General features: G+C 36.4%; 1 protein-coding gene across 1 annotated transcript; it reads left to right on the plus strand.

Moving 5' to 3' along the window:
• Window positions 1–3,575: 3,575 nt before the first annotated feature.
• Window positions 3,576–16,313, plus strand: LOC588469 (membralin). The gene is made up of 11 exons (XM_030996130.1): window positions 3,576–3,803; window positions 5,169–5,566; window positions 6,164–6,344; window positions 7,260–7,532; window positions 8,171–8,281; window positions 9,302–9,424; window positions 9,871–10,029; window positions 10,333–10,416; window positions 12,255–12,387; window positions 13,407–13,506; window positions 13,985–16,313. The coding sequence occupies exons 2-11, from the start codon at window positions 5,192–5,194 to the stop codon at window positions 14,786–14,788; spliced, it is 2,343 nt and encodes a 780-aa protein (XP_030851990.1). The 5' UTR covers window positions 3,576–3,803; window positions 5,169–5,191; the 3' UTR covers window positions 14,789–16,313.
• The last annotated feature ends 2,795 nt before the right edge of the window (window positions 16,314–19,108 follow it).

Raw genomic sequence — 19,108 nt, forward strand, 5'->3', positions numbered from 1 at the left:
ACATTACACAATTATGTATCTTAACTATTTCTTAACAATCAATAGTATACAAATATTGACTGCTCATGAGGATGATGGTGGGAAATATCACTCCCAAGGTGGTGTTTACACCGGCCCTTCTATCACCCCCGAGGCGAAGCCGAGGGGGTGATAGAAGGGCCGGTGTGAACACCACCGAGGGAGTGGTAGTTCCCACCATCATCCGATTACAGAGCAGTCCATATTTGTTTTATATACCTCATCCTTTTTATTGATTCATGATTAGGTCTAGCTGTAGGTCTAGATCTAGCTCTAAAAATAGGAAACGAGATCAAGAGGAATTTACTAACCCAAATAAGAAAAATCCAACATCAAGTCCAAGGCAAGAGTATTGAATTCCTACGCGCTGCGCGTAACCGCGCGATTGCGGTAGCCTAGCAACTCAAAAAATTTGTGTGCGCAACTAAGTCGCGGGAGGGGTTAGGGGTCCTATCCCAGGGTTTGATAGTAGCTATCAACCCCTCTGACGTAATGATACTTGATAGATCGAAATGCTCCTTGACATGTGATATAGTCTTGACCAATCAGTGAATGGCAATCTATGTATGAGGTATATAATCTTTGTTATATTACACAGGCAAATTTTTTGTTATAGTAAAACAAGGAATTTGTTTCTCACTGCCTCTAGAGGGTATGATTTAATTGAATAAACCGGTAGCGGATGAAAATAATTTTGGCAAGAGCTATTCAATAATAAAAGTGCAGCAAGATTTCCTCAAATATTCATATTCATTATGTAAGAGTTGACTTGAAATTTAGTGTTTAGCAATTCCTTTGTTTTTCTGCTCATCTTGAAATATACATAAAGTATTTTTGAAAAAATGTGCGAAACTCCCTTAAACGAGACCAAATGGGTAATTAAGCTGACCATTTCTGCCATTCCACTTTGAGTATGGATTATGGACCATTGACTATTGCATCTTTATGCTATCCTAAATGTATTGAGTACATTCAACACAATCAAAATTACTTTCCAAAAATCTACCTATGGCATATTTCAATAGCCTTGTGCGTCACCTATTGAAATTTGCAATCATTACAATGGCATGTTCGGTAATCCAAAAATTTATTTTGATTGGATATACAATAGGGTATTGATATTGCCCTTAAGTTGATTTTGGGGAAAATAGTTACGATCGTGTTTTCCTTCTAACCCCCCCCCCCCCCCCCCCCCCCCCTGCAAGCTATAAGCAGTAGAATAACCCGATTGGATTATGCATCCATTGGGAATTCAGAAAGTTTGCTTGGCTTTTTCTCATTTGCTGTGAAGGAAAGCAAAAAAGGAAGAAAAAGATGCTCATAGAAGTTTGAATGCAATTAATAGAATTGTGCTTCCTCATAGAATATAATTGCAAAGGCTTTCAAGAGGTTGACTCGGTGATGATAGCTCTGTGCGTAACTTTTTTTAAACGTGTCAACATTGCAATGACTTATTACACAGTCAGAATATTATGTTGATAGGAGATTCAGTAGGCTATTGAGAATGCCAGTGATTTGATTTCTCGAAAGTCTGCGCAAATACCCTTATTAAATTTGCAGTGTTGGTTTGCGACAGGAAGTTAGAGAGCCATTTAATTTGGGGAACAATTATTGCCAAGATCATTCCATGATTGTAATTAATAATGATATGATTTTACTGATCAAAATTTCATTTTTCGTGTGTACTATTCCTACTTTAATAATATATTAGATTAAGCAGTTTCTTGAAAAGTATATATTTTTTTTAACAGTACATTGTTTTATTTCTATTGGAATTGTTTGAGACTATGTAAGAGGATGGTTTTTAAATGCTTAGAGGGCAAAGGAATTTATGGCGTAAAAAATTTGTTCAATAATGAAAAAAGGTGGGGGAGGTGGAGATACTTCTGTTATCAATGCCAACATGTCTGTTGAGAGGCAGGAGGCTGTTAATTCATATACTTTTACTTAGATTTAACACTTTTCTGGCTCTCAATGCATGACTCTAAAAACATCTTATGTATAGTTTGTTTTTTTAAGTTCACATACCAGTATGAATATGTTTATCGTATATTTTTATTTTGGCTTTGTGTGGTGTTTTATCTTGTTTTTAAAGGACTTACGTAACGCTGGGTGGTTTTTAATTAAAGTGCTTTGTAAATCTATGCTTTATTTGATTGCAAATTGTTATTTGTCTAATAGGATGTAGCAAAATGATCACAAAAGACTTGGTTATTTTTGTACCATTAAAGTTGAAATGCCTATATTATGTGTATATAAACAGATGAATTAGTCTAAGTGAAGAGCAAATTGTTTTTGTGATGGGATGACTGAGATATGTTTCAAATAATGTGTTGTTTTCTGTAGAATATTGAAGGAAACATGCAAGCTCTATTCCAAACATGTTATCACAAAGAACAGTGATTTTTTGCAATTGTATATGGTATTTGAGACTGATTGTGAATATCACTCTTGCTATTAAACAAAGCTCTTGTTATTGCATATTAATCAGAGTTATCTTTGTTTTTCTTTCTCATCTGATATGTCGTGTTTGTTTGTCTGTTTTGTTTTGTCTATGTCTTTTTGTTTATGTTTACACTTTGTCTTCTGGTGGGGTTGGTGGTTTTTGTTGTTGTTGGTGGTGATGTGAGTGATGATGTCCGCAGTGCTGGTGGTGGGGGTGGTGACAGTATTGGTAATGGTGGTTGTGGTGGAAATGATAGTGTTGTTGTTGGTGGTGGTGGTGATGTGAGTGATGATGTCCGCAGTGCTGGTGGTGGTGGTGGTGGTGGCAGTATTGGTAATGGTGGTTGTGGTGTAAATGATGGTGTTGTTGTTGGTGGTGGTGGTGGTTGCAGTGTTGGAGAAAGTGGTGGTTGTAATGTTGGTAGTGGTTGTGTCGCATATTTCTGTTGCTAGAAGGAGGTTGGGAAATCAGGATTACATAAGTTGGTAACTTGAAGTCCATTTTATGCCTTTGGCAAGTAATATGAACAAAATTATATAGGGAAAACAATATACCACATAGATTAACTAACCTTCATAGGCACATAAAGAAATCTTCAATTTAAGAAGCAGAATGTTAGGAATCCGAAGGAACACGACATAAAGGACATGAAGAATTTTTTTTTTTTAAGAACGAGAAAAAGAAATATACAAATTGAAGGAGAATTTGTTGCAAAAGACAAATATATTTTGATCATATATCTTATCTTTCATATATATAGAGGTGAAGTTTTTTTTTTTTTGGGGGGGGGGGGATAACAAATATTTTAAGAGCTAAATATCTTCTTTCTCTTCCTTCTCTTCTTCTCCTTCTTCTCCTTCTTCTCCTTCTCCTTCTTCTCCGTCTTCTCCTTCTCCTTCTTCTTCTCCTTCTCCTTCTTCTCCTTCTTCTCCTTCTCCTCCTTCTTCTCCTCCTCCTTCTCCCCCTTCTCCTCCTTCTCCTCCTTCTCCTCCTCCTTCTCCTCCTTCTCCTCCTTCTCCTCCTCCTTCTCCTCCTTCTCCTCCTTCTCCTCCTCCCGTTCTTCTAGTATTTTTTTGTCACATAGATATCCCTCTGCAAAATATAGCTGCCTACCCTTTTCTTACAGTGGAAGTGTCCTCACACGCAAAATGGCCACTGATTAGAACGAGTAGTAGGCAAAGCACCTGATTTTGAGTAGAAATATCTCTATTTCAGGCAGTCTCCCATAAATGTTTCTGTAAGAAATGTTCTCATCTTGTGCCACTTTATCGAAGCCAGAAGTCTATTTTTTAGTGTAATTCGGGAAAAACAAGCAAGAGGAGTGGCAATCGGCTTATCGGTACGTATCATTCATTGATTCGCACACAGTAGGTTGTAGACGAAGAGATTCTACATATTGTAAACACACTGCTCGCCTTCTCCGCGAGTTGCACTACACAGCCTGTGCAGTGTCAGGTCATTGTGCATAAAGTCAATCGTAAATTGTCATGCAATTCCAATCACTTATTGACTTCGTTCTAATCATTAATTGATACTTCATACTTGAGTGATGATATTGCTTACAAAGCTTACAGGTGAAGAGAACTGATCAGCTGCAGTTTTTCCTGGTAATTTTAATGATGTGATTTATGAATAATCTATTTCAATTTTTATTATTAACTCAGGATTCAGGGACAGGGGATCATTTCTCTTTCTGTTGCTTTCTTTTTTCATGGTTTTTATTTTCTTTAATTAAATTGATATTTTATCGGGTAGATCAAGGACTGCCTATTTTCAGTTCATAAACTGTTTTAACTTGAGTTAGGCAGATTTAAGTTGGATCTATTAATTAACCAATGAAAAGGGGGAATACCTTTGAGTAAATTTGTTCCGAAACCAGAAACATGTGAGTTGCGCAAGGCTAAGTGAAAAGTAATTAAACGTTGAATTAACTTTAAGGGATTCAAGAACTCAAGATCCATAATAATATTATCAATTATATCTTATATATCACTTTTCAATCAAGTGAAAGGTTCATAAGCAGTAGGGGCGCTGGTCCGAGAATGAGGATCGTCCGCATAAACGAGGTTATCCTCGTAAACGCACACAAATTGGGTCGTTAAAAAAAAGTGTTTTTTTCTTTCTTTGGCGCTCTGCGCGTGAAGGGTTCCTGATCCGCACGCTAGCAATGCGAAAAAACAGATTCCTCATAATAAAATACCACCAGTTCACAGTCTACTTTTATGGGCTGTCCGTCTTCCCGAGGATTTAGCGCTCATAACGTGAAAGTCTCTGTACAAAGTCAATGTGAAGTGCATTGAGAAAGTCATTGCGGAATCCGTTTTTCGCATCGCCAACACGTGGATTGGAAATAAGGATCGTCCTTGAAAGTGTGGACGATCCTTATTTTTGAGGACCAGCGCCCCTACTGAAAAGTTTTGTCATCTTGGGGATACAACAAACAGTGGTGGTGGATGTGAGATTGCGGTGGCTAGAAGATGCAGATTGGGGTGGATGAAGTTAAATGGTAGTACAGGGCCGTAGCCAGAGTTTGATGTTTGGGGGGGGGGCACATACATGTAATTGATTGACGTCGTGGGGAGGTATTCAAAAAAGTTCAACTGATCTTGGAAAAAAATTTGGGGGGGGATGTGCCCCCCGTGCCCCCCCCCCCCCCCCCCCAAAGAAACTGCAATTACTCGAAATTTCTGCAATTTTTTTCCAGGGTGTGATTTATTTCCTTCAACAATGTCTGCAAACACTGATACATCTGTTGGACCAGGTCCAGATGCACCACGACAGGACCAGCAACCCTCGTCATCCAACACTCCAGAATCCAATCCTCAAACTGGCAATCAGCAACAACAGGCACAACAGGAGAGCCCGCCACCACCTCCTCAACAAACCGCCGCACCACAAGTCGATGCGGAGCAGGCGTTGCCCAACATCCCAGCCGCACAGAACGCAAACAACGCCCGAGCCAACAACAATAACAACAACAACCCTCTTCTCAACGTGAGGGATCGTCTCTTTCATGCTCTCTTCTTCAAGATTGCTATCACTTATGCCCGAGCGTTCCCTCCTTCTATTCGAAGATTCTTTGAATTTGCTATCCTCCTCAAGGTACAGTAAGATAAATTAACATGCTCTTATGAGTCAGTAAAATTCAAGAGTATCACAATACAAAACTTAAGACAAATAAATGTCAGAGCCTTAATTGTAACAATGATCAAAGATATATGTATAGCAGGGATGCAGGCAGCCACAAAAGAAATTTAATTTCAAACCTCTATTTACAAAAAATGAGAGGCAAGTTTGTCAATCAATTTTGCTATTTGGTATTCAAGATCTTTAGAGGTAGCAATGTAAGCTTTAATACCATGAAAACTGGGGGATTTGTTTTGAAATTTGCAATTATAGACCTGATATTTAAGCATAGGAAACAAACATGTTAGGAATCTATCAATTTATCATAACCAAACATATTTTCAAATATCAAAACATTAATGACTTTATTCTCCTTCTAATTAATATCCTTCATATTACCCAAATGTTATAATTTATTATTTCCATTATCGTTCATGTCCAAAGTCTCATGGAATTTACATTATGAAGATTTTATGTTGATCCTGTTGGGATTTTTTTTAAATATATAACTGCAGACAGTTTAATTGACAGCAATCTAACAATTCTGATGTTTAACTTTTATCCCTAAAACAGGCCTTGACAGCCCTATTTGTCCTTGCGTACATTCACCGAACATTCTCTCGTTCACCAATCAACTGCCTGGCGGAGTATCGTGACAAGTGGCCACGTGATGGTATCCTTAGAGTGGAAATCGTGAGGAATCGCAGCGATGAAAGTCCCATCTACGAAGTCTCGTATGGGAGAAGAAAATTGGGTATGTGAATTTAAAGTTGCCATTTGTGTAAGCCTTCTAGTGTGGTAATGATGTACTTTAAATTATTCAAATATGTTGGGGGGAAAACATGGGATGGTTTTGAGCAACATAAGGGGTAGAGTGATAAAAGTAATATCCAAGTTTTTATGTACATGTATGTTAATTTTTGTTTGTTTTGCTACAATTACTCAATAAGAACGACATTTCCTATCTATCCAGCTAGAAGACATGTTCAAAAGAATGTTGTGTACTACATGTAGCAAAAGTGAAAAATAGAGCTTTCTTATTATTTTCATTCCAATGTACAAAAATATTGTAATAGTTATATTCAATGAAAAGGGTCTTTTCTCCTGAAGCACTCATATATTGCAAATACCTGTACTGCTAGAAATAGTTCCCAACTTTGACCAAGTTTTGACCATTTTTGAATGCCCTATGCTTGTGTAGTCCCATGTAACTTATATGTGTAGATTATTTTTATTGTAAGTGATATGCAACATATTAAAGATAAAGTTGAGTTATGGTCATGCGATTGCATTGTAAAAGAAACGGTGTGCAATCGATCAGAGAAGGTTGATCATCTAGCATATAATTATTGGTGTGTACTGCAAGGTACACAGAAAGATGTATATGGGACTCCATGAACATGTGGCATAAAAATCTGTCCCGATTTTTACGCTGTTACACGTCATATTTAGAATATGAAGGCATTTGAAGAACCATGCTTTTCAGGGAACATCTTTTATCTGATGTTCTTCCATACTTGCATAATAACATTGATAACGCTCACCAATTATTTTTCACCTTTTCCCAGAACTCAACCTTCTCTTTAAGTCAATATGTTACAAATTTGCATGTTTGAATTTTGTTTGTGGACCACCCTGGTAATATTCTTTTTTAACTCGCCCATTACAGGAGGCATGACAAAGATTGAAGACGACGAGACGCAGTATGCCAATATGACCGTGATGCCGCCTTACTGGGAATACCCGGACATTTTAAAAGCGGAGGATGCGCTGCGGAGGCGGGAGGAAGAGAGCGCAAACACCGTCCAGACATCGTTCTTTAACGGTCTCTCGTGGCAGACGACGAACATCACCATCGATCTGCCCTCCACGCAGAAGCTCGATAAGAATATGCAGCCGTTCCAGGAGACAGTGTCAGAGTTTGAAATGTTTACAAGAGCAGGTAACTTCATGTTACTTTTCCTTTCTTAATAATAACACAATTATACTAAGAATATGACACCAATCCAACAAAAGATTGAAAATTAAGTCACAATACCCGTAATGGCCAAGAGTTTGTCAGTTTAGAGTCAGTTTGAAGTTGATTTAGCAGTGTGATTGAGGTACTAGCCTTTACATGCTTTCTTGTCCTACAGTATGTAATTGAAAGCTCTGATTTTGAAACAATACTAGAACTATCCACATGACTGCTAGAAATTAATATACTGTATGTCATCTTACTGAAAATTAAAACTCTTTATTCTTCTCCTTACATGACAGTTAGGCCTACAGTATTAGATACTTTTCCAAAAGCTTTAACAAAAAAATCTGGTATACATGAATTTTGTACTCATTCTTTTTTTAAATAAAACTTCTAATGCTTTGAAGTAGGTCTTGATACAGAAACTTCATTTGTTAGAGGTATCCTGGAGTTTCAGCTAATCCCATCTTTACAAATTTCCTGGACAAGTTTCATCTACTTGTGTGGACATACATGTAATAAGCCAAGTGATTTTTCTAACAGTTTTGTGCTGTCTGATGCTTTGAGATCCTGTCCTTTCTTATATATACTTAATGTCTTTTTGTTTTCTTTGTATGCAGTTTGGCCTGTGGATGAGTACATCATGGAGTATTCATTGGAATATGGTTTCCTGAGGCTATCATCCGGTACAAGGGAGAGACTAGGAATACCTGTTATGGTCATTCAACTGGGTAAGACTCGTTGAAAAGAACTCATCCTCAGATCACCTTGGATAATTTGTTATAGTATTTGAATAGAGGTAGAATGATATTGCTTTTCCCTCTTTAAAGGTAGTATGTCCCATTTGCAGGCCAAAAAAATGAAAAGGTTAAATTCCAATGGAATTTAAAAGCTAATTCTAATTTAGAACTTCTGTCTGAACGAAAGGGCTTTGAAAATGTCTTTTTGTTAGAAAATAACGATGATTAGTTGTCAAATCGACATAAGTGATTGCGATCACTTAGGTAAATAGTCTGATTTCAGACCCTTGTACCAAATGGTCATATAGTTTGTGCTGTACAAAGACTCAATCAGTTTAATTTTGGCCATTACGAGAAGTGGGTTATTGATGTAGACAAATGCCCATGTACCTTTACAGCTCATTTATGTATGTTATTACCAAAAAAAAAGAAGTCAGTCAGTCACTCAATAGTGTCTGACAGGGAAGTCTAGAAAGTAAACAGGTTTCCTTGCACAATTTTAATACTAGAACACTGCTAACGTTTAAATTTTACAGATAGGACATATTATCTTAAATAAGCCATCATTTTGTTATTTGGTCAGATAGATAGATGTCATTGTGTATGTCATGTAATGTATTTATTTCTCAGGGACACAAATATGCTTTCTGTCGTGCAATCAGCTTCATGAGGTTATGCCAATACATGAAAGTTTATTTGACTACGTGTAGCAAATATTTTGATTATCATAAATTGATTCATTACTTTTACTTGTCATTTTTAATGTTGTTTTTCTTTGATTCGATTTGAAATTACAATCATGCAGTTTTTATGTATGAATGACAATATTTTATTAAGTAATGAATTGAAAGGAAACAAGAGTTATATGCTTCAATATTTTAATGGAATAACATCAGAAAATCTCTTTGTTGATAATTCTAGCGTATAGATAACCACATTTTCTGAAGTTTATGCTGTTTTGCTCAACATGGAATCTTAATGTCTTATAAAATCTTTGTTGACAATTCTTAGACCCCACACAAGACGATTGCTTTGGCGATTCGCTGAGTCGATTCCTCTTGGATGAATTCCTTGGTTACGATGATATTCTGATGTCCAGTGTTAAGAGCTTGGCAGAGTATGAAGACAATAAAGGTATGTTCAAAATGAATGTTTGCAAAGCAGAAACAAGTGTCTGATAATTCCTGTAGTCAAATGCTTCTATTCAGATCCCCAAGGCTTTTAAATACTTTGTGGCAAGTTAGTAAACAGGTCCCATAAGTGAAAGCAGTTAAATTTAAATTTTTAGTTCTAAAAAAAATTCCTATGCTCAGCTTGTTAGCTATCAATGGCTTTCAGGCTATCATTCATCATTTTAAAATTGTGATCTTGCAGAGTGACCATAAATGAAATATAGTTTATTTATGTTGGTTAATTCAAGTTTCTTTCTCAAGTTATTTTTTATTTAAGAATTTTTAGGACCTTGTTTTACTCCTCTAGCTAAATAGCAGTTTCTTATTTGCACAACTTTCAGTTTAAAATATTTAAAAAATATCTCACCATCTCTAGCTTCTTCTCCTTTTTAAACATTTTCGTTTCAGGTTACCTGCGCAATGTTGTGACTGGAGAGCACTACCGCTTTGTGAGCATGTGGATGGCTCGTTCCTCGTACATCGCTGCCGGGTTTATCATGCTCATCTTCACCATCTCCATCTCTATGCTGCTAAGATACTCTCATCACCAGATCTTCGTCTTCATCGGTGAGTAGAACCACAATTGGAATTTTCACAATTTAGATATATAGTAAACTATTGATCTAATTCTGCTTGTTTATGTTTTCATTTCCCTGAGCTCCACCCGATGGCTGCTTAGTTACATTTGATGTAGGGGATTCGGATTGAAATTTCTTTGGTCTGTATGCTTGGGCCTTATGTTAACATTTGGGAAATAATGCGGTCCAGACACTTTCACGTATCCTAGGCGTCTGTCAAATATTGAACCCTAGCTCCAACTAATTTGTGATTTATAACTGATTTTTTTTTTTTTTTTTTTTTTTTGTACAGTGGATCTTCTTCAGATGCTAGAGATGAATACAACAATTGCCTTCCCAGCTGCTCCTCTCCTCACTGTCATCCTAGCTTTAGTTGGTAAGTAGGGATACCTCATGCAAACCTTTCTTCCCAAAACATGCTATTGAATTCTTGACCTGACTAAATCTCTGGTCATAACCACAGACCTGTCATATCAGTGTCGCCACATGAAAACTGTATTAATCACTCACGTCGTCGACAAAAACATACCCCAAAGTTGTAAATTCTGTTATAATTAGAGATTTTTTAATGATATTTCCAAAATCTTCTGCGTGGATTTTATTGCAATACGTTGTCATAAACAATTACAAGAGTTCAAAGGTTTGACAAAAGGCAGACTGAAAAGAAAATGGCGGATATCTAAGGGATTTATGCGTGGCATTGTAAGTGTTCACCCCTCCATGTTCTTATACAATACTTGGATTTTGATTCAGGTAATTGCCTGTTGTAAGTATTAGTCCCTCCTGGTAACAGAAGAAGCTTCAGTCATTATGTCACAGGAAATAAAATCTAATTGATTACCTCCCTCACATTGGATTGTTCCTACTGATTTGGCTTAAAGAGAAGGTTGAGTTCTGGGAAGAGGTGAAAAATAATTTGTGAACGTTATCATTGCCTTATGCGAGTGTGGAAGAACATCAGATAAAAAATGTTTCCTGAAAAGCATGGCTCTTCAAATGCCTTAATATTCTAAATATGGCATGTATCATAAAAATCGGGATGCAATTTTATGCCAAATGTGTGTGTAGTCCCATATACATCTTTCTGTCTACAGTGCTTGTAACTTTACCAAGACTGGGCCAAATTCTTATCATTTTAATGACTCCAGAACCTTGCAGTGCACACCAATACTTATATGCTAGATGATCAACCTTTTCTGATCGATTCCACAACGTTTCTTTCACAATGCTATCGTATGACCAGAACTCAACTTCATCTTTAAGTACAGAATATACAACCCCGCATCATATACATAGTGAATCAGGGTTTTAGTGAGGGTTAGGGCTAGGGATTATGGATACGATAGGCCCAAGGGTCAAGATAGGGTGTTCTTACATAGTACATGGGGTGTTCTTACATAGTACATTGTAACTTGTGACTCTTGTTTTGTTGTTGTTCCTTTGATATACAGTTAGCAACTAAATTATTCATACACCTTGTAAATATGATGTGTGTTTTTTTCTTCTTTTTGTTGAATTAGGGCCTTCGATGAATACTTGTAGACCGAATAAAAAAAGGCAGACATTCAGGGGATTTATGCTAGGCAGTTTGAGCTTTCACCCCCTTCTTATTTTCATTCCCTTCATATATTCATACAATACTGCGCGCACTTAGGCTGAGACTAGTAAACTGTTTATGTTTGGTCTGTCCTATTGTATGGAGCAGAAACATGGACAATAAACAAGGCCGTGGAAAAAAGAATAACATCTTTTGAAATTTGGATCTACAGAAGAATGATGAAAATATCCTGGAAACGAATAAAAACCAACAAAGAGATATTGCACATGGCAGGGCGTAAACAAATTGCACTAGTAGGATTAGTTAAGGAGAGAAAAATCAAATACTTTGGTCACGTTAAAAGGCACCAAAGCCTCTTAAAGGATGTATTGGAAGGAAGAGTGGAAGGAAGTAGACCTAGAGGGAGACCCAGAATCAACTGGGAAGAGAATGTCAAGAACTGGAGTGGACTAAAACTGCAAGAGTGCACCAGAATGGCAGAAGATAGAGTGAAATGGAGAGATGTTGCTATTAACCTCCGAACCGGAGAAGATACTCATACTGTGTGATTGTGTATAAGGACTGGAAGCGATCATTTCAGAGTTCTGTATATTGTATATCCTCTTGCATGAAATATAATTAAATTGATCACTTCCTTTCCACTAATTGTGTATCAGGTATGGAAGCGATCATGTCCGAGTTCTTCAATGATACGACCACAGCCTTCTACATCATTCTCATTGTATGGGTGGCTGACCAGTATGATGCCATCTGTTGTCATACTCAGATCACCAAGCGCCACTGGCTAAGGTAAAATCCGATGGCAAGATCCCAGTCTGTCTATTTCACACTCGTTGTGTTTAGACTTTGAATATTTGTAGATCATGTACAGTCAAAATTGTGTTTAAAGGCACATAAAAATGAAGTCTCGTGGGGAATTTGACACCGTTCTGGGGTTCACTAAATAATAGGTGTTATCAATCACCAGATTAGCCTTCAATGTTATGACCAAGTAGATTTATGTTATTCATTGTCTTTTCCCCATATTGGTAAAGTTCTTATCTCACATTTGCACCATCCAAAGACTCTTCTCGAGACGAGAGGTAATTTGTTGAGTGGACTACGAGTTTGCTGTGTGCAGACTTGTATACACCTATTAATGGTACTTCCCCCAAGTCTGGTGTCGGTGAATTATGACCTTCTGCTCATGGGAGCTGCTGAACCACCCACTTTATGTTCCAGTATTCATAGTTCCAAGTAAATATATTATGCATCAATGTGTTGTATACTGAAAGATATACTTGAGTTCTAGTATAAAAAGGAAAATGAATTCTCACAAAATCAAACGAAACTTACACTGAATGTTCAAGGTTACAATACAAATAAATGTTATTTGCGAAACAATTTTGGTTGAAAATGTGAACTGGATGAGTAATGAGCATAGAAAGATAAGGAAATCAAGGTAGGTAACCCCGACACAATTTGTGTAGTCCCATACACATCTTTCTATGTACAGTGCTTGTTACTTTACCAAGACTGGGCCAAATTTATTATGATTTTGATGACTCCAGAACTTTGCAGTGCACACCAATACTTACATGCTCAACTTTTTCTGATCCATTCCACACCTTTTCTTTCACAATGCAACCACATGACCAGAACTCACCTTTATCGTTAAAATACATTTTCAAGCCTTTTCAGTTCTCACTCTTTTTATTTAGAGTTTGGTCATATGTAGATCATAAACAGTCAAAATCGTATTTTAGTGCCAGTATTCAATCCTTGCCATTTATTTACCTTGTCTGTGCTGTTCTATTATTCCTTTCCAGATTTTTCTACCTATACCATTTTGCATTTTATGCATACCATTATCGCTTCAATGGGCAGTATAGTGGCTTGGCACTCATTACATCTTGGCTTTTTATTCAGGTAACTTGTTTTTTTGTGTTATTATTATGGATAGCATCTATAGAATAAAATGATGTAAAAACTTATGGTATCTGCTTAAGGGATTGTGATGACAGCACTTAAAACGTTATGGTTCCAGCGACTAGTTATGAAATCATAAATTGAAATTTTAAAATACAAAGCTTATAGAATTTGTTCTGTGCTGAGTATGTTCGAATACCTGTTGATACCTTGTCATGTGTCTGCTCCATGTTTTTCTTGTTATTGTTTATGATGAATAGTAAATTATCACCTTTTGATTTCTGTTGCATGAGATTGACCTGTGATATGAAAGTTGAGAAGATGAAATTTTCAAGAATACCTGCATCCTATATTCAAACTATGATTTGAATCAGAATTTAGAATAGGTCATTGTTTACATGAAGTATCATAAGAATAGTAATAGATTAAAAACTTTGTGGAATTTTACTAAATTTGTTATTTTTTGTGCATTTTCCAGCACTCCATGATCTATTTCTTTCATCACTACGAGTTACCTGCCATCTTACAGCAAGCCAGGCTACAAGTGTTACTGCAACGCAACCAGCACGGTGGCATGCATCCACGCATCAACATCAACATCAACCTTGGAGAGAATGCACCGCAACAACAGCACCCACAACCAGGCACCACTGACGGAGGGGAGGCCAACAACCAAGGAGGGGGTAACGCAACACCAAATGGCACGCCAAATCAACAGCAGCAGCAACAAGCTGCGCAGCCTGTACCTGTTGCTGTCGCTGCTGTACAACGTCCAGTGTGGCGGCAACGTCGCACGCTATTCAGCATGTACCTTGGGGCGCTACTAAATCGGCGGCAAGGAACGGCCAATGCTGGGGTTAGCCAGCAAACTGGGGTAGCTACTACTACAGCAGAAACATCAACCACAAACTCAGCAACTCATGCAACAACAAATACAGACGATAGTCTAAATGGGGAATCCCCCGGTAGCAGAGCTGCTACAAACCTTAGTAACTCCAATCAAAGCAAAGCCTCACAAGGAGAAACTGAAATTGGCAACACTTCGTTGTTGCAAAACCCTCAACTAGAAACGAGTAATCCCGTTTCATCATCGAATACGAGCCAATCAGACTCTAGTAGACTTGATACGTCGAAAGGAAGCAGTACGTTACCGTTGTGTGAAAACCTTTTACCTACAACTCAACCTTTGCCAAGTAATGCGCTTCAGGATTCTATGTTATTGCAAAGTATATCACAAGCATCTAGTGCTGCAGCCATGAAATCTAGTGTTGAAGAACACTGATAGTACTCCAAGGTGCATATAAAGCCAGTCCCAATGGAAACAACGTGGGATTAGGTTGTAGAATAGGTAGATCATATTCTGCTGCAGAAAACCTCAGTGAAACCAATACTGCTCTCTGCCAAGGTACTATTTTTAGGATAAAGTTGAGTACTGTTCATGCAATTGGGAAAACAGAAATAGATAGATGTGACTATGTGGCTTGAAAGTCCAAACATTGAAGCTCTTTGTTGTCATATTTTGAACTTAAAGGCACAAGAAGATCAATAATTTTCAGGGGACATTTCAACTGTGATATTTTTTCCAAACTGACATACAATGAATATTTGCCAAGCTGGCTTTTGTGTGTAAAAACATAAAATACCTGAAAGTCCTAAGAAGTCTTTTATATAGGCAAAGGTCATGTTGTTTTTCAATTGGAATAATATTAGTTTCTTAAAATTGATCACTCTATATATACATGTATGATTCATCATATATATCCAGTTTTCTTTTAGAATGACTTTTAACTCAAGAAAAGTTCAAAAGAGTCAATTAAAACTAGAACCTTTATATACAGGGTATTTTAGTGACGTCTCTACCACTGCTATGTTGTATTTTCAATAGCTCCATTTTTCGGTTCCTGTACCTAAGCATCATCATGCTTGCGTCATGCAGTTAGTGGTGCATTGTGGGACATGGCTGTTGACACATCGGGACATTGTGAGCAGCAGATGGCAGTATACTTAGATCTGAAGAAGTGTCAGTGTAATACCTTGCCTTCAGCAGTATTTAGAGTTGACCAGTATGTTTAAAAGTATTGGTTAATCTGAGGTTTTCTGCAGTATAAACTCTATTGATAATTTAGGTATGAAATGGGAATGTAAATATATATCTAACCAGTCAAATTACGTTTCTTTGAAATGAAACTTTGAGGATTTGAAATAATTTGTTTGTTATTGAAAGATGCATTTATTCTATAGTGAGAAGAAACAGATTCATGAACTCTACTGTGTTCATATGCTTAAAATCTAGGATGTCTGATTACGATGGTGAAACCGGGGATTTAAATGTTGAAATATTGTAATAAACATTGAATTATATCAATGCATTACACAGATTTATTGTTCAAAAGAAAACAAATGCACCAAATCGTCATTATGCTTGTCATTGTGGTAACGGGCTGTAATGCATTTAATACAGAGATGATGTATTTGTTCAAAAGAGAACAAATGCACTAAACTTCCTTATGCTTATCATTGTAGTAAGGAGCTGTACTTTCAGCATGAAATAATACCTTTAAAAAATGCCAAGCAGTACCGGTATGTCAAAAGTAAAAATGCGTGGAGGCATTTAGTTTTCCTATTCAGTGTTTGATATATTTCATTTATTTGTCTTGAAACGCTATATTGATAGCTTTATTTCAAAGCGATACTTTTGAGGTTTTAATACATTTATATGGTTTTAATCAAATCACATTTAGGGAAGTGGTAAGTAACACTTAACAAGTCAATAAACCAGAAAAGGGTACCTTGTTCCCTCAAATCAATAGATATATCTTCTTGGAGTTCATGTTTTGAATCATGTTGGTGACTTGCATCTTGCCTTTCTACCTGCAATGGTTGCATCCAGTATGCGTTTTTTTAAAACAATTTTCTAGTCCAATACTTGTGTCAAATGCATTAGGTGTCAGTAGCTAAATAAGTTCTCATGATGCTCATAAGTAAGCCATTCTCACACTCTACTTTTAAAATTGTTCATACTTTACATGCTTAAAAACAAGATGTATTGTCACTTTCATGAAATTAGCACTTTGTTAATTGCCATTGGATTCTTTTGAATATTATATTCAAAATTCACCGATCTGAATTTTCCACAAGCAATTATCATAAATCAAATTGTTAGATCTTATACCTGCATTTAAGCTTGGTCGTCCAGCTTTATGCTGCTCTTAAAGGTACTATGTCCCATTTGCAGGCCAAAAAAATGAAAAGGTTAAATTCAACGGCATTTGAAAGAATACTAATTTAGAACTTCCCTAAAAAGGGGGGGGGGAGGGCTTGAAAATGTGGGGAAATAACAACTATAAGTTGTCGAATTGACTTAAGAGCTATAGAGCCAGTAAGTACGGTAATAGTCTGATTTTCAGACCATTGCACCGAATGGTTGTACGTTTTATGCTGCGCAAAGATTCAATCATTTTAATTTTGGCCATTACAAGAAGTGGGTTATTGATGTAGACGAATGCTTATGTACAGCTCATTTTGTGTATGTTATTACCAAAGAAGAAAAAAAGGCAGTCAGTCACTCAATAGTGTCTGACAGTGAAGTCTAGCAAGTAAACAGGTTTCCTTGCATAATTTGAATATTAGGACACTGCTAACGTTTAAATTTCACAGATAGGACATACATGACATATTCATAATTCCTGCAAAGTTCTACAGAATTTGATGTTGCTGCAAAAGGGACATTATAGTATCTTTAAAGTCAACAACAAACATCATTCATTGCCTACCCCCTTTGTACTAGTAAGTTTAATATTGTCATTTGTATGATGTATGTATCACAAGAAATTGATCCCTTTTGTCACAGTGTAACATAGTAATTTACCACATGGAATGTTTTTCCATAAACTATAGTTTTTCCAATTATTTATTAAAATGTCGTGCATTTCCTTTACGCGATAAGTCTTGAACTTCTCTTTTAGTCAAAGACCCAGGCACAACATTACGTCCTGTTCATTTTAACTGGCAACATTGACTTTGGATGCACCATCTTGGGCTTTTCCATTTCCGGCAGTGTTTACATTGTGTTGTAGGGCCCTCCATCTGTTGTTGGTCCGTTTTTATTCCACTGACACAATCTATGGAGTCTAATTCAGTTTTAGGACAGAATATCGTACCATCTAATTAAGATTTATATTCACTATTCAAAGGGGAAAAATAGATAACTAAAAATGATGTGTATGAAAAATTTGGCATGGTTTTATTTCAATATAAGTCCAAATATAACAATCGTAGTTCTTAAGGACAAAATTTTAGATAAAGCTGTTACCAGAAATATCAAAATTATCAGTTGTCGTCTTTTGTACTGTCATTAATTTTTCTTCTTAATTACTTTTTGTAAAGGATACACTATATTTATGGGATAAGATACTCAGCATTCAAATCTGTGATATAATTCTGAAATGGAAAAGATGAGAAAAGTTTGAACATAATTGTTCATATATTGTTAGTATGGTGCTAGCAAGATTATGGTGTAATCTTTCTGCTTTTTTGTATTCTATTTGTTTAAAACCGGCCTGTATGAACAAGGGAAAAAACAAGGAAAATGGATATATAATAGCTTAAGCCTTCAAATATATTTCTGTTCCAGTATTTCAGACCTGAAGTAAAGTGAGGTTACAGTATTTGTATTTGTTTGCATTTCATCCAGCCCCTAGATAGTATTTTTTTAAGGAGATATTTCATTTGCATATGTATTAAAGAAGAGTACCTTGTAATAGATAAAGTATACGTAAACATAATTTGTTGATACAGCAAGGTTAAGAATCGGAGAACACAACACCCAAATTTGTCAGGGCCTTGGGGCAATTTTGCTATTGGTGCTTCTTGAATAGTCATTATAACTCTTTGAGTATAGTGTATATGTAAGCCCGAGGCAATACTTTTCCTTCTTACGATTATTTTCATTAGTTTAAATAGCCTGCCCCCCCCCCCCCCCGCCACCTTCTTTAGAAAATAACAAGATATTTTATCGAGGGTGAATATAATCATCTTCTTTTTCTCCATTGTGCATATACCGGTCTTTTCATTTCATATAGCTGTCCATTCTTTTATCATGCAAATAAACTGTAGGTGCAGGAAAATATTGATAAAAAGAGACACTCAAAGTATGTGGTGTGATAGAAAAGGTATATTTCTTGTTTTGAACATGTTCAAATAATTGTGGCTACTCATGCAAATCATTGGCTGAATCTTACTTTTCAGGGAGAGTTAGTACACAATGTGATTTTATCTCATTCGTGATTAATTCTTCTGCAATCCATTTTGTTGTAATATGATGAATATATACATAATTTCCATTGGAGTATGAATACTTTCATGGAATTTGCACCCTAAAGAGTGGCAGTATTTAAACAACATTTCTGAATAACAGTATTCTGGAACTCTGTTTTGTGCAGAATAAATCAGAACTTTTAAAACCATACATGAGTTTGCTCTTTCAAGTTTAATTGTACCTGACATGTTCTAATTTGATTCGATGTCATGCAAATCTGCACACAAACTGGATTAACTTGAATGAACAGAGATATTTTTGGCATGGTGCCAAACTATGAAAAGG

The sequence above is a fragment of the Strongylocentrotus purpuratus genome, unplaced genomic scaffold, assembly GCF_000002235.5.
Source record: "Strongylocentrotus purpuratus isolate Spur 01 unplaced genomic scaffold, Spur_5.0 spur5_scaffold_3, whole genome shotgun sequence".
Taxonomy (NCBI): domain Eukaryota; kingdom Metazoa; phylum Echinodermata; class Echinoidea; order Camarodonta; family Strongylocentrotidae; genus Strongylocentrotus; species Strongylocentrotus purpuratus.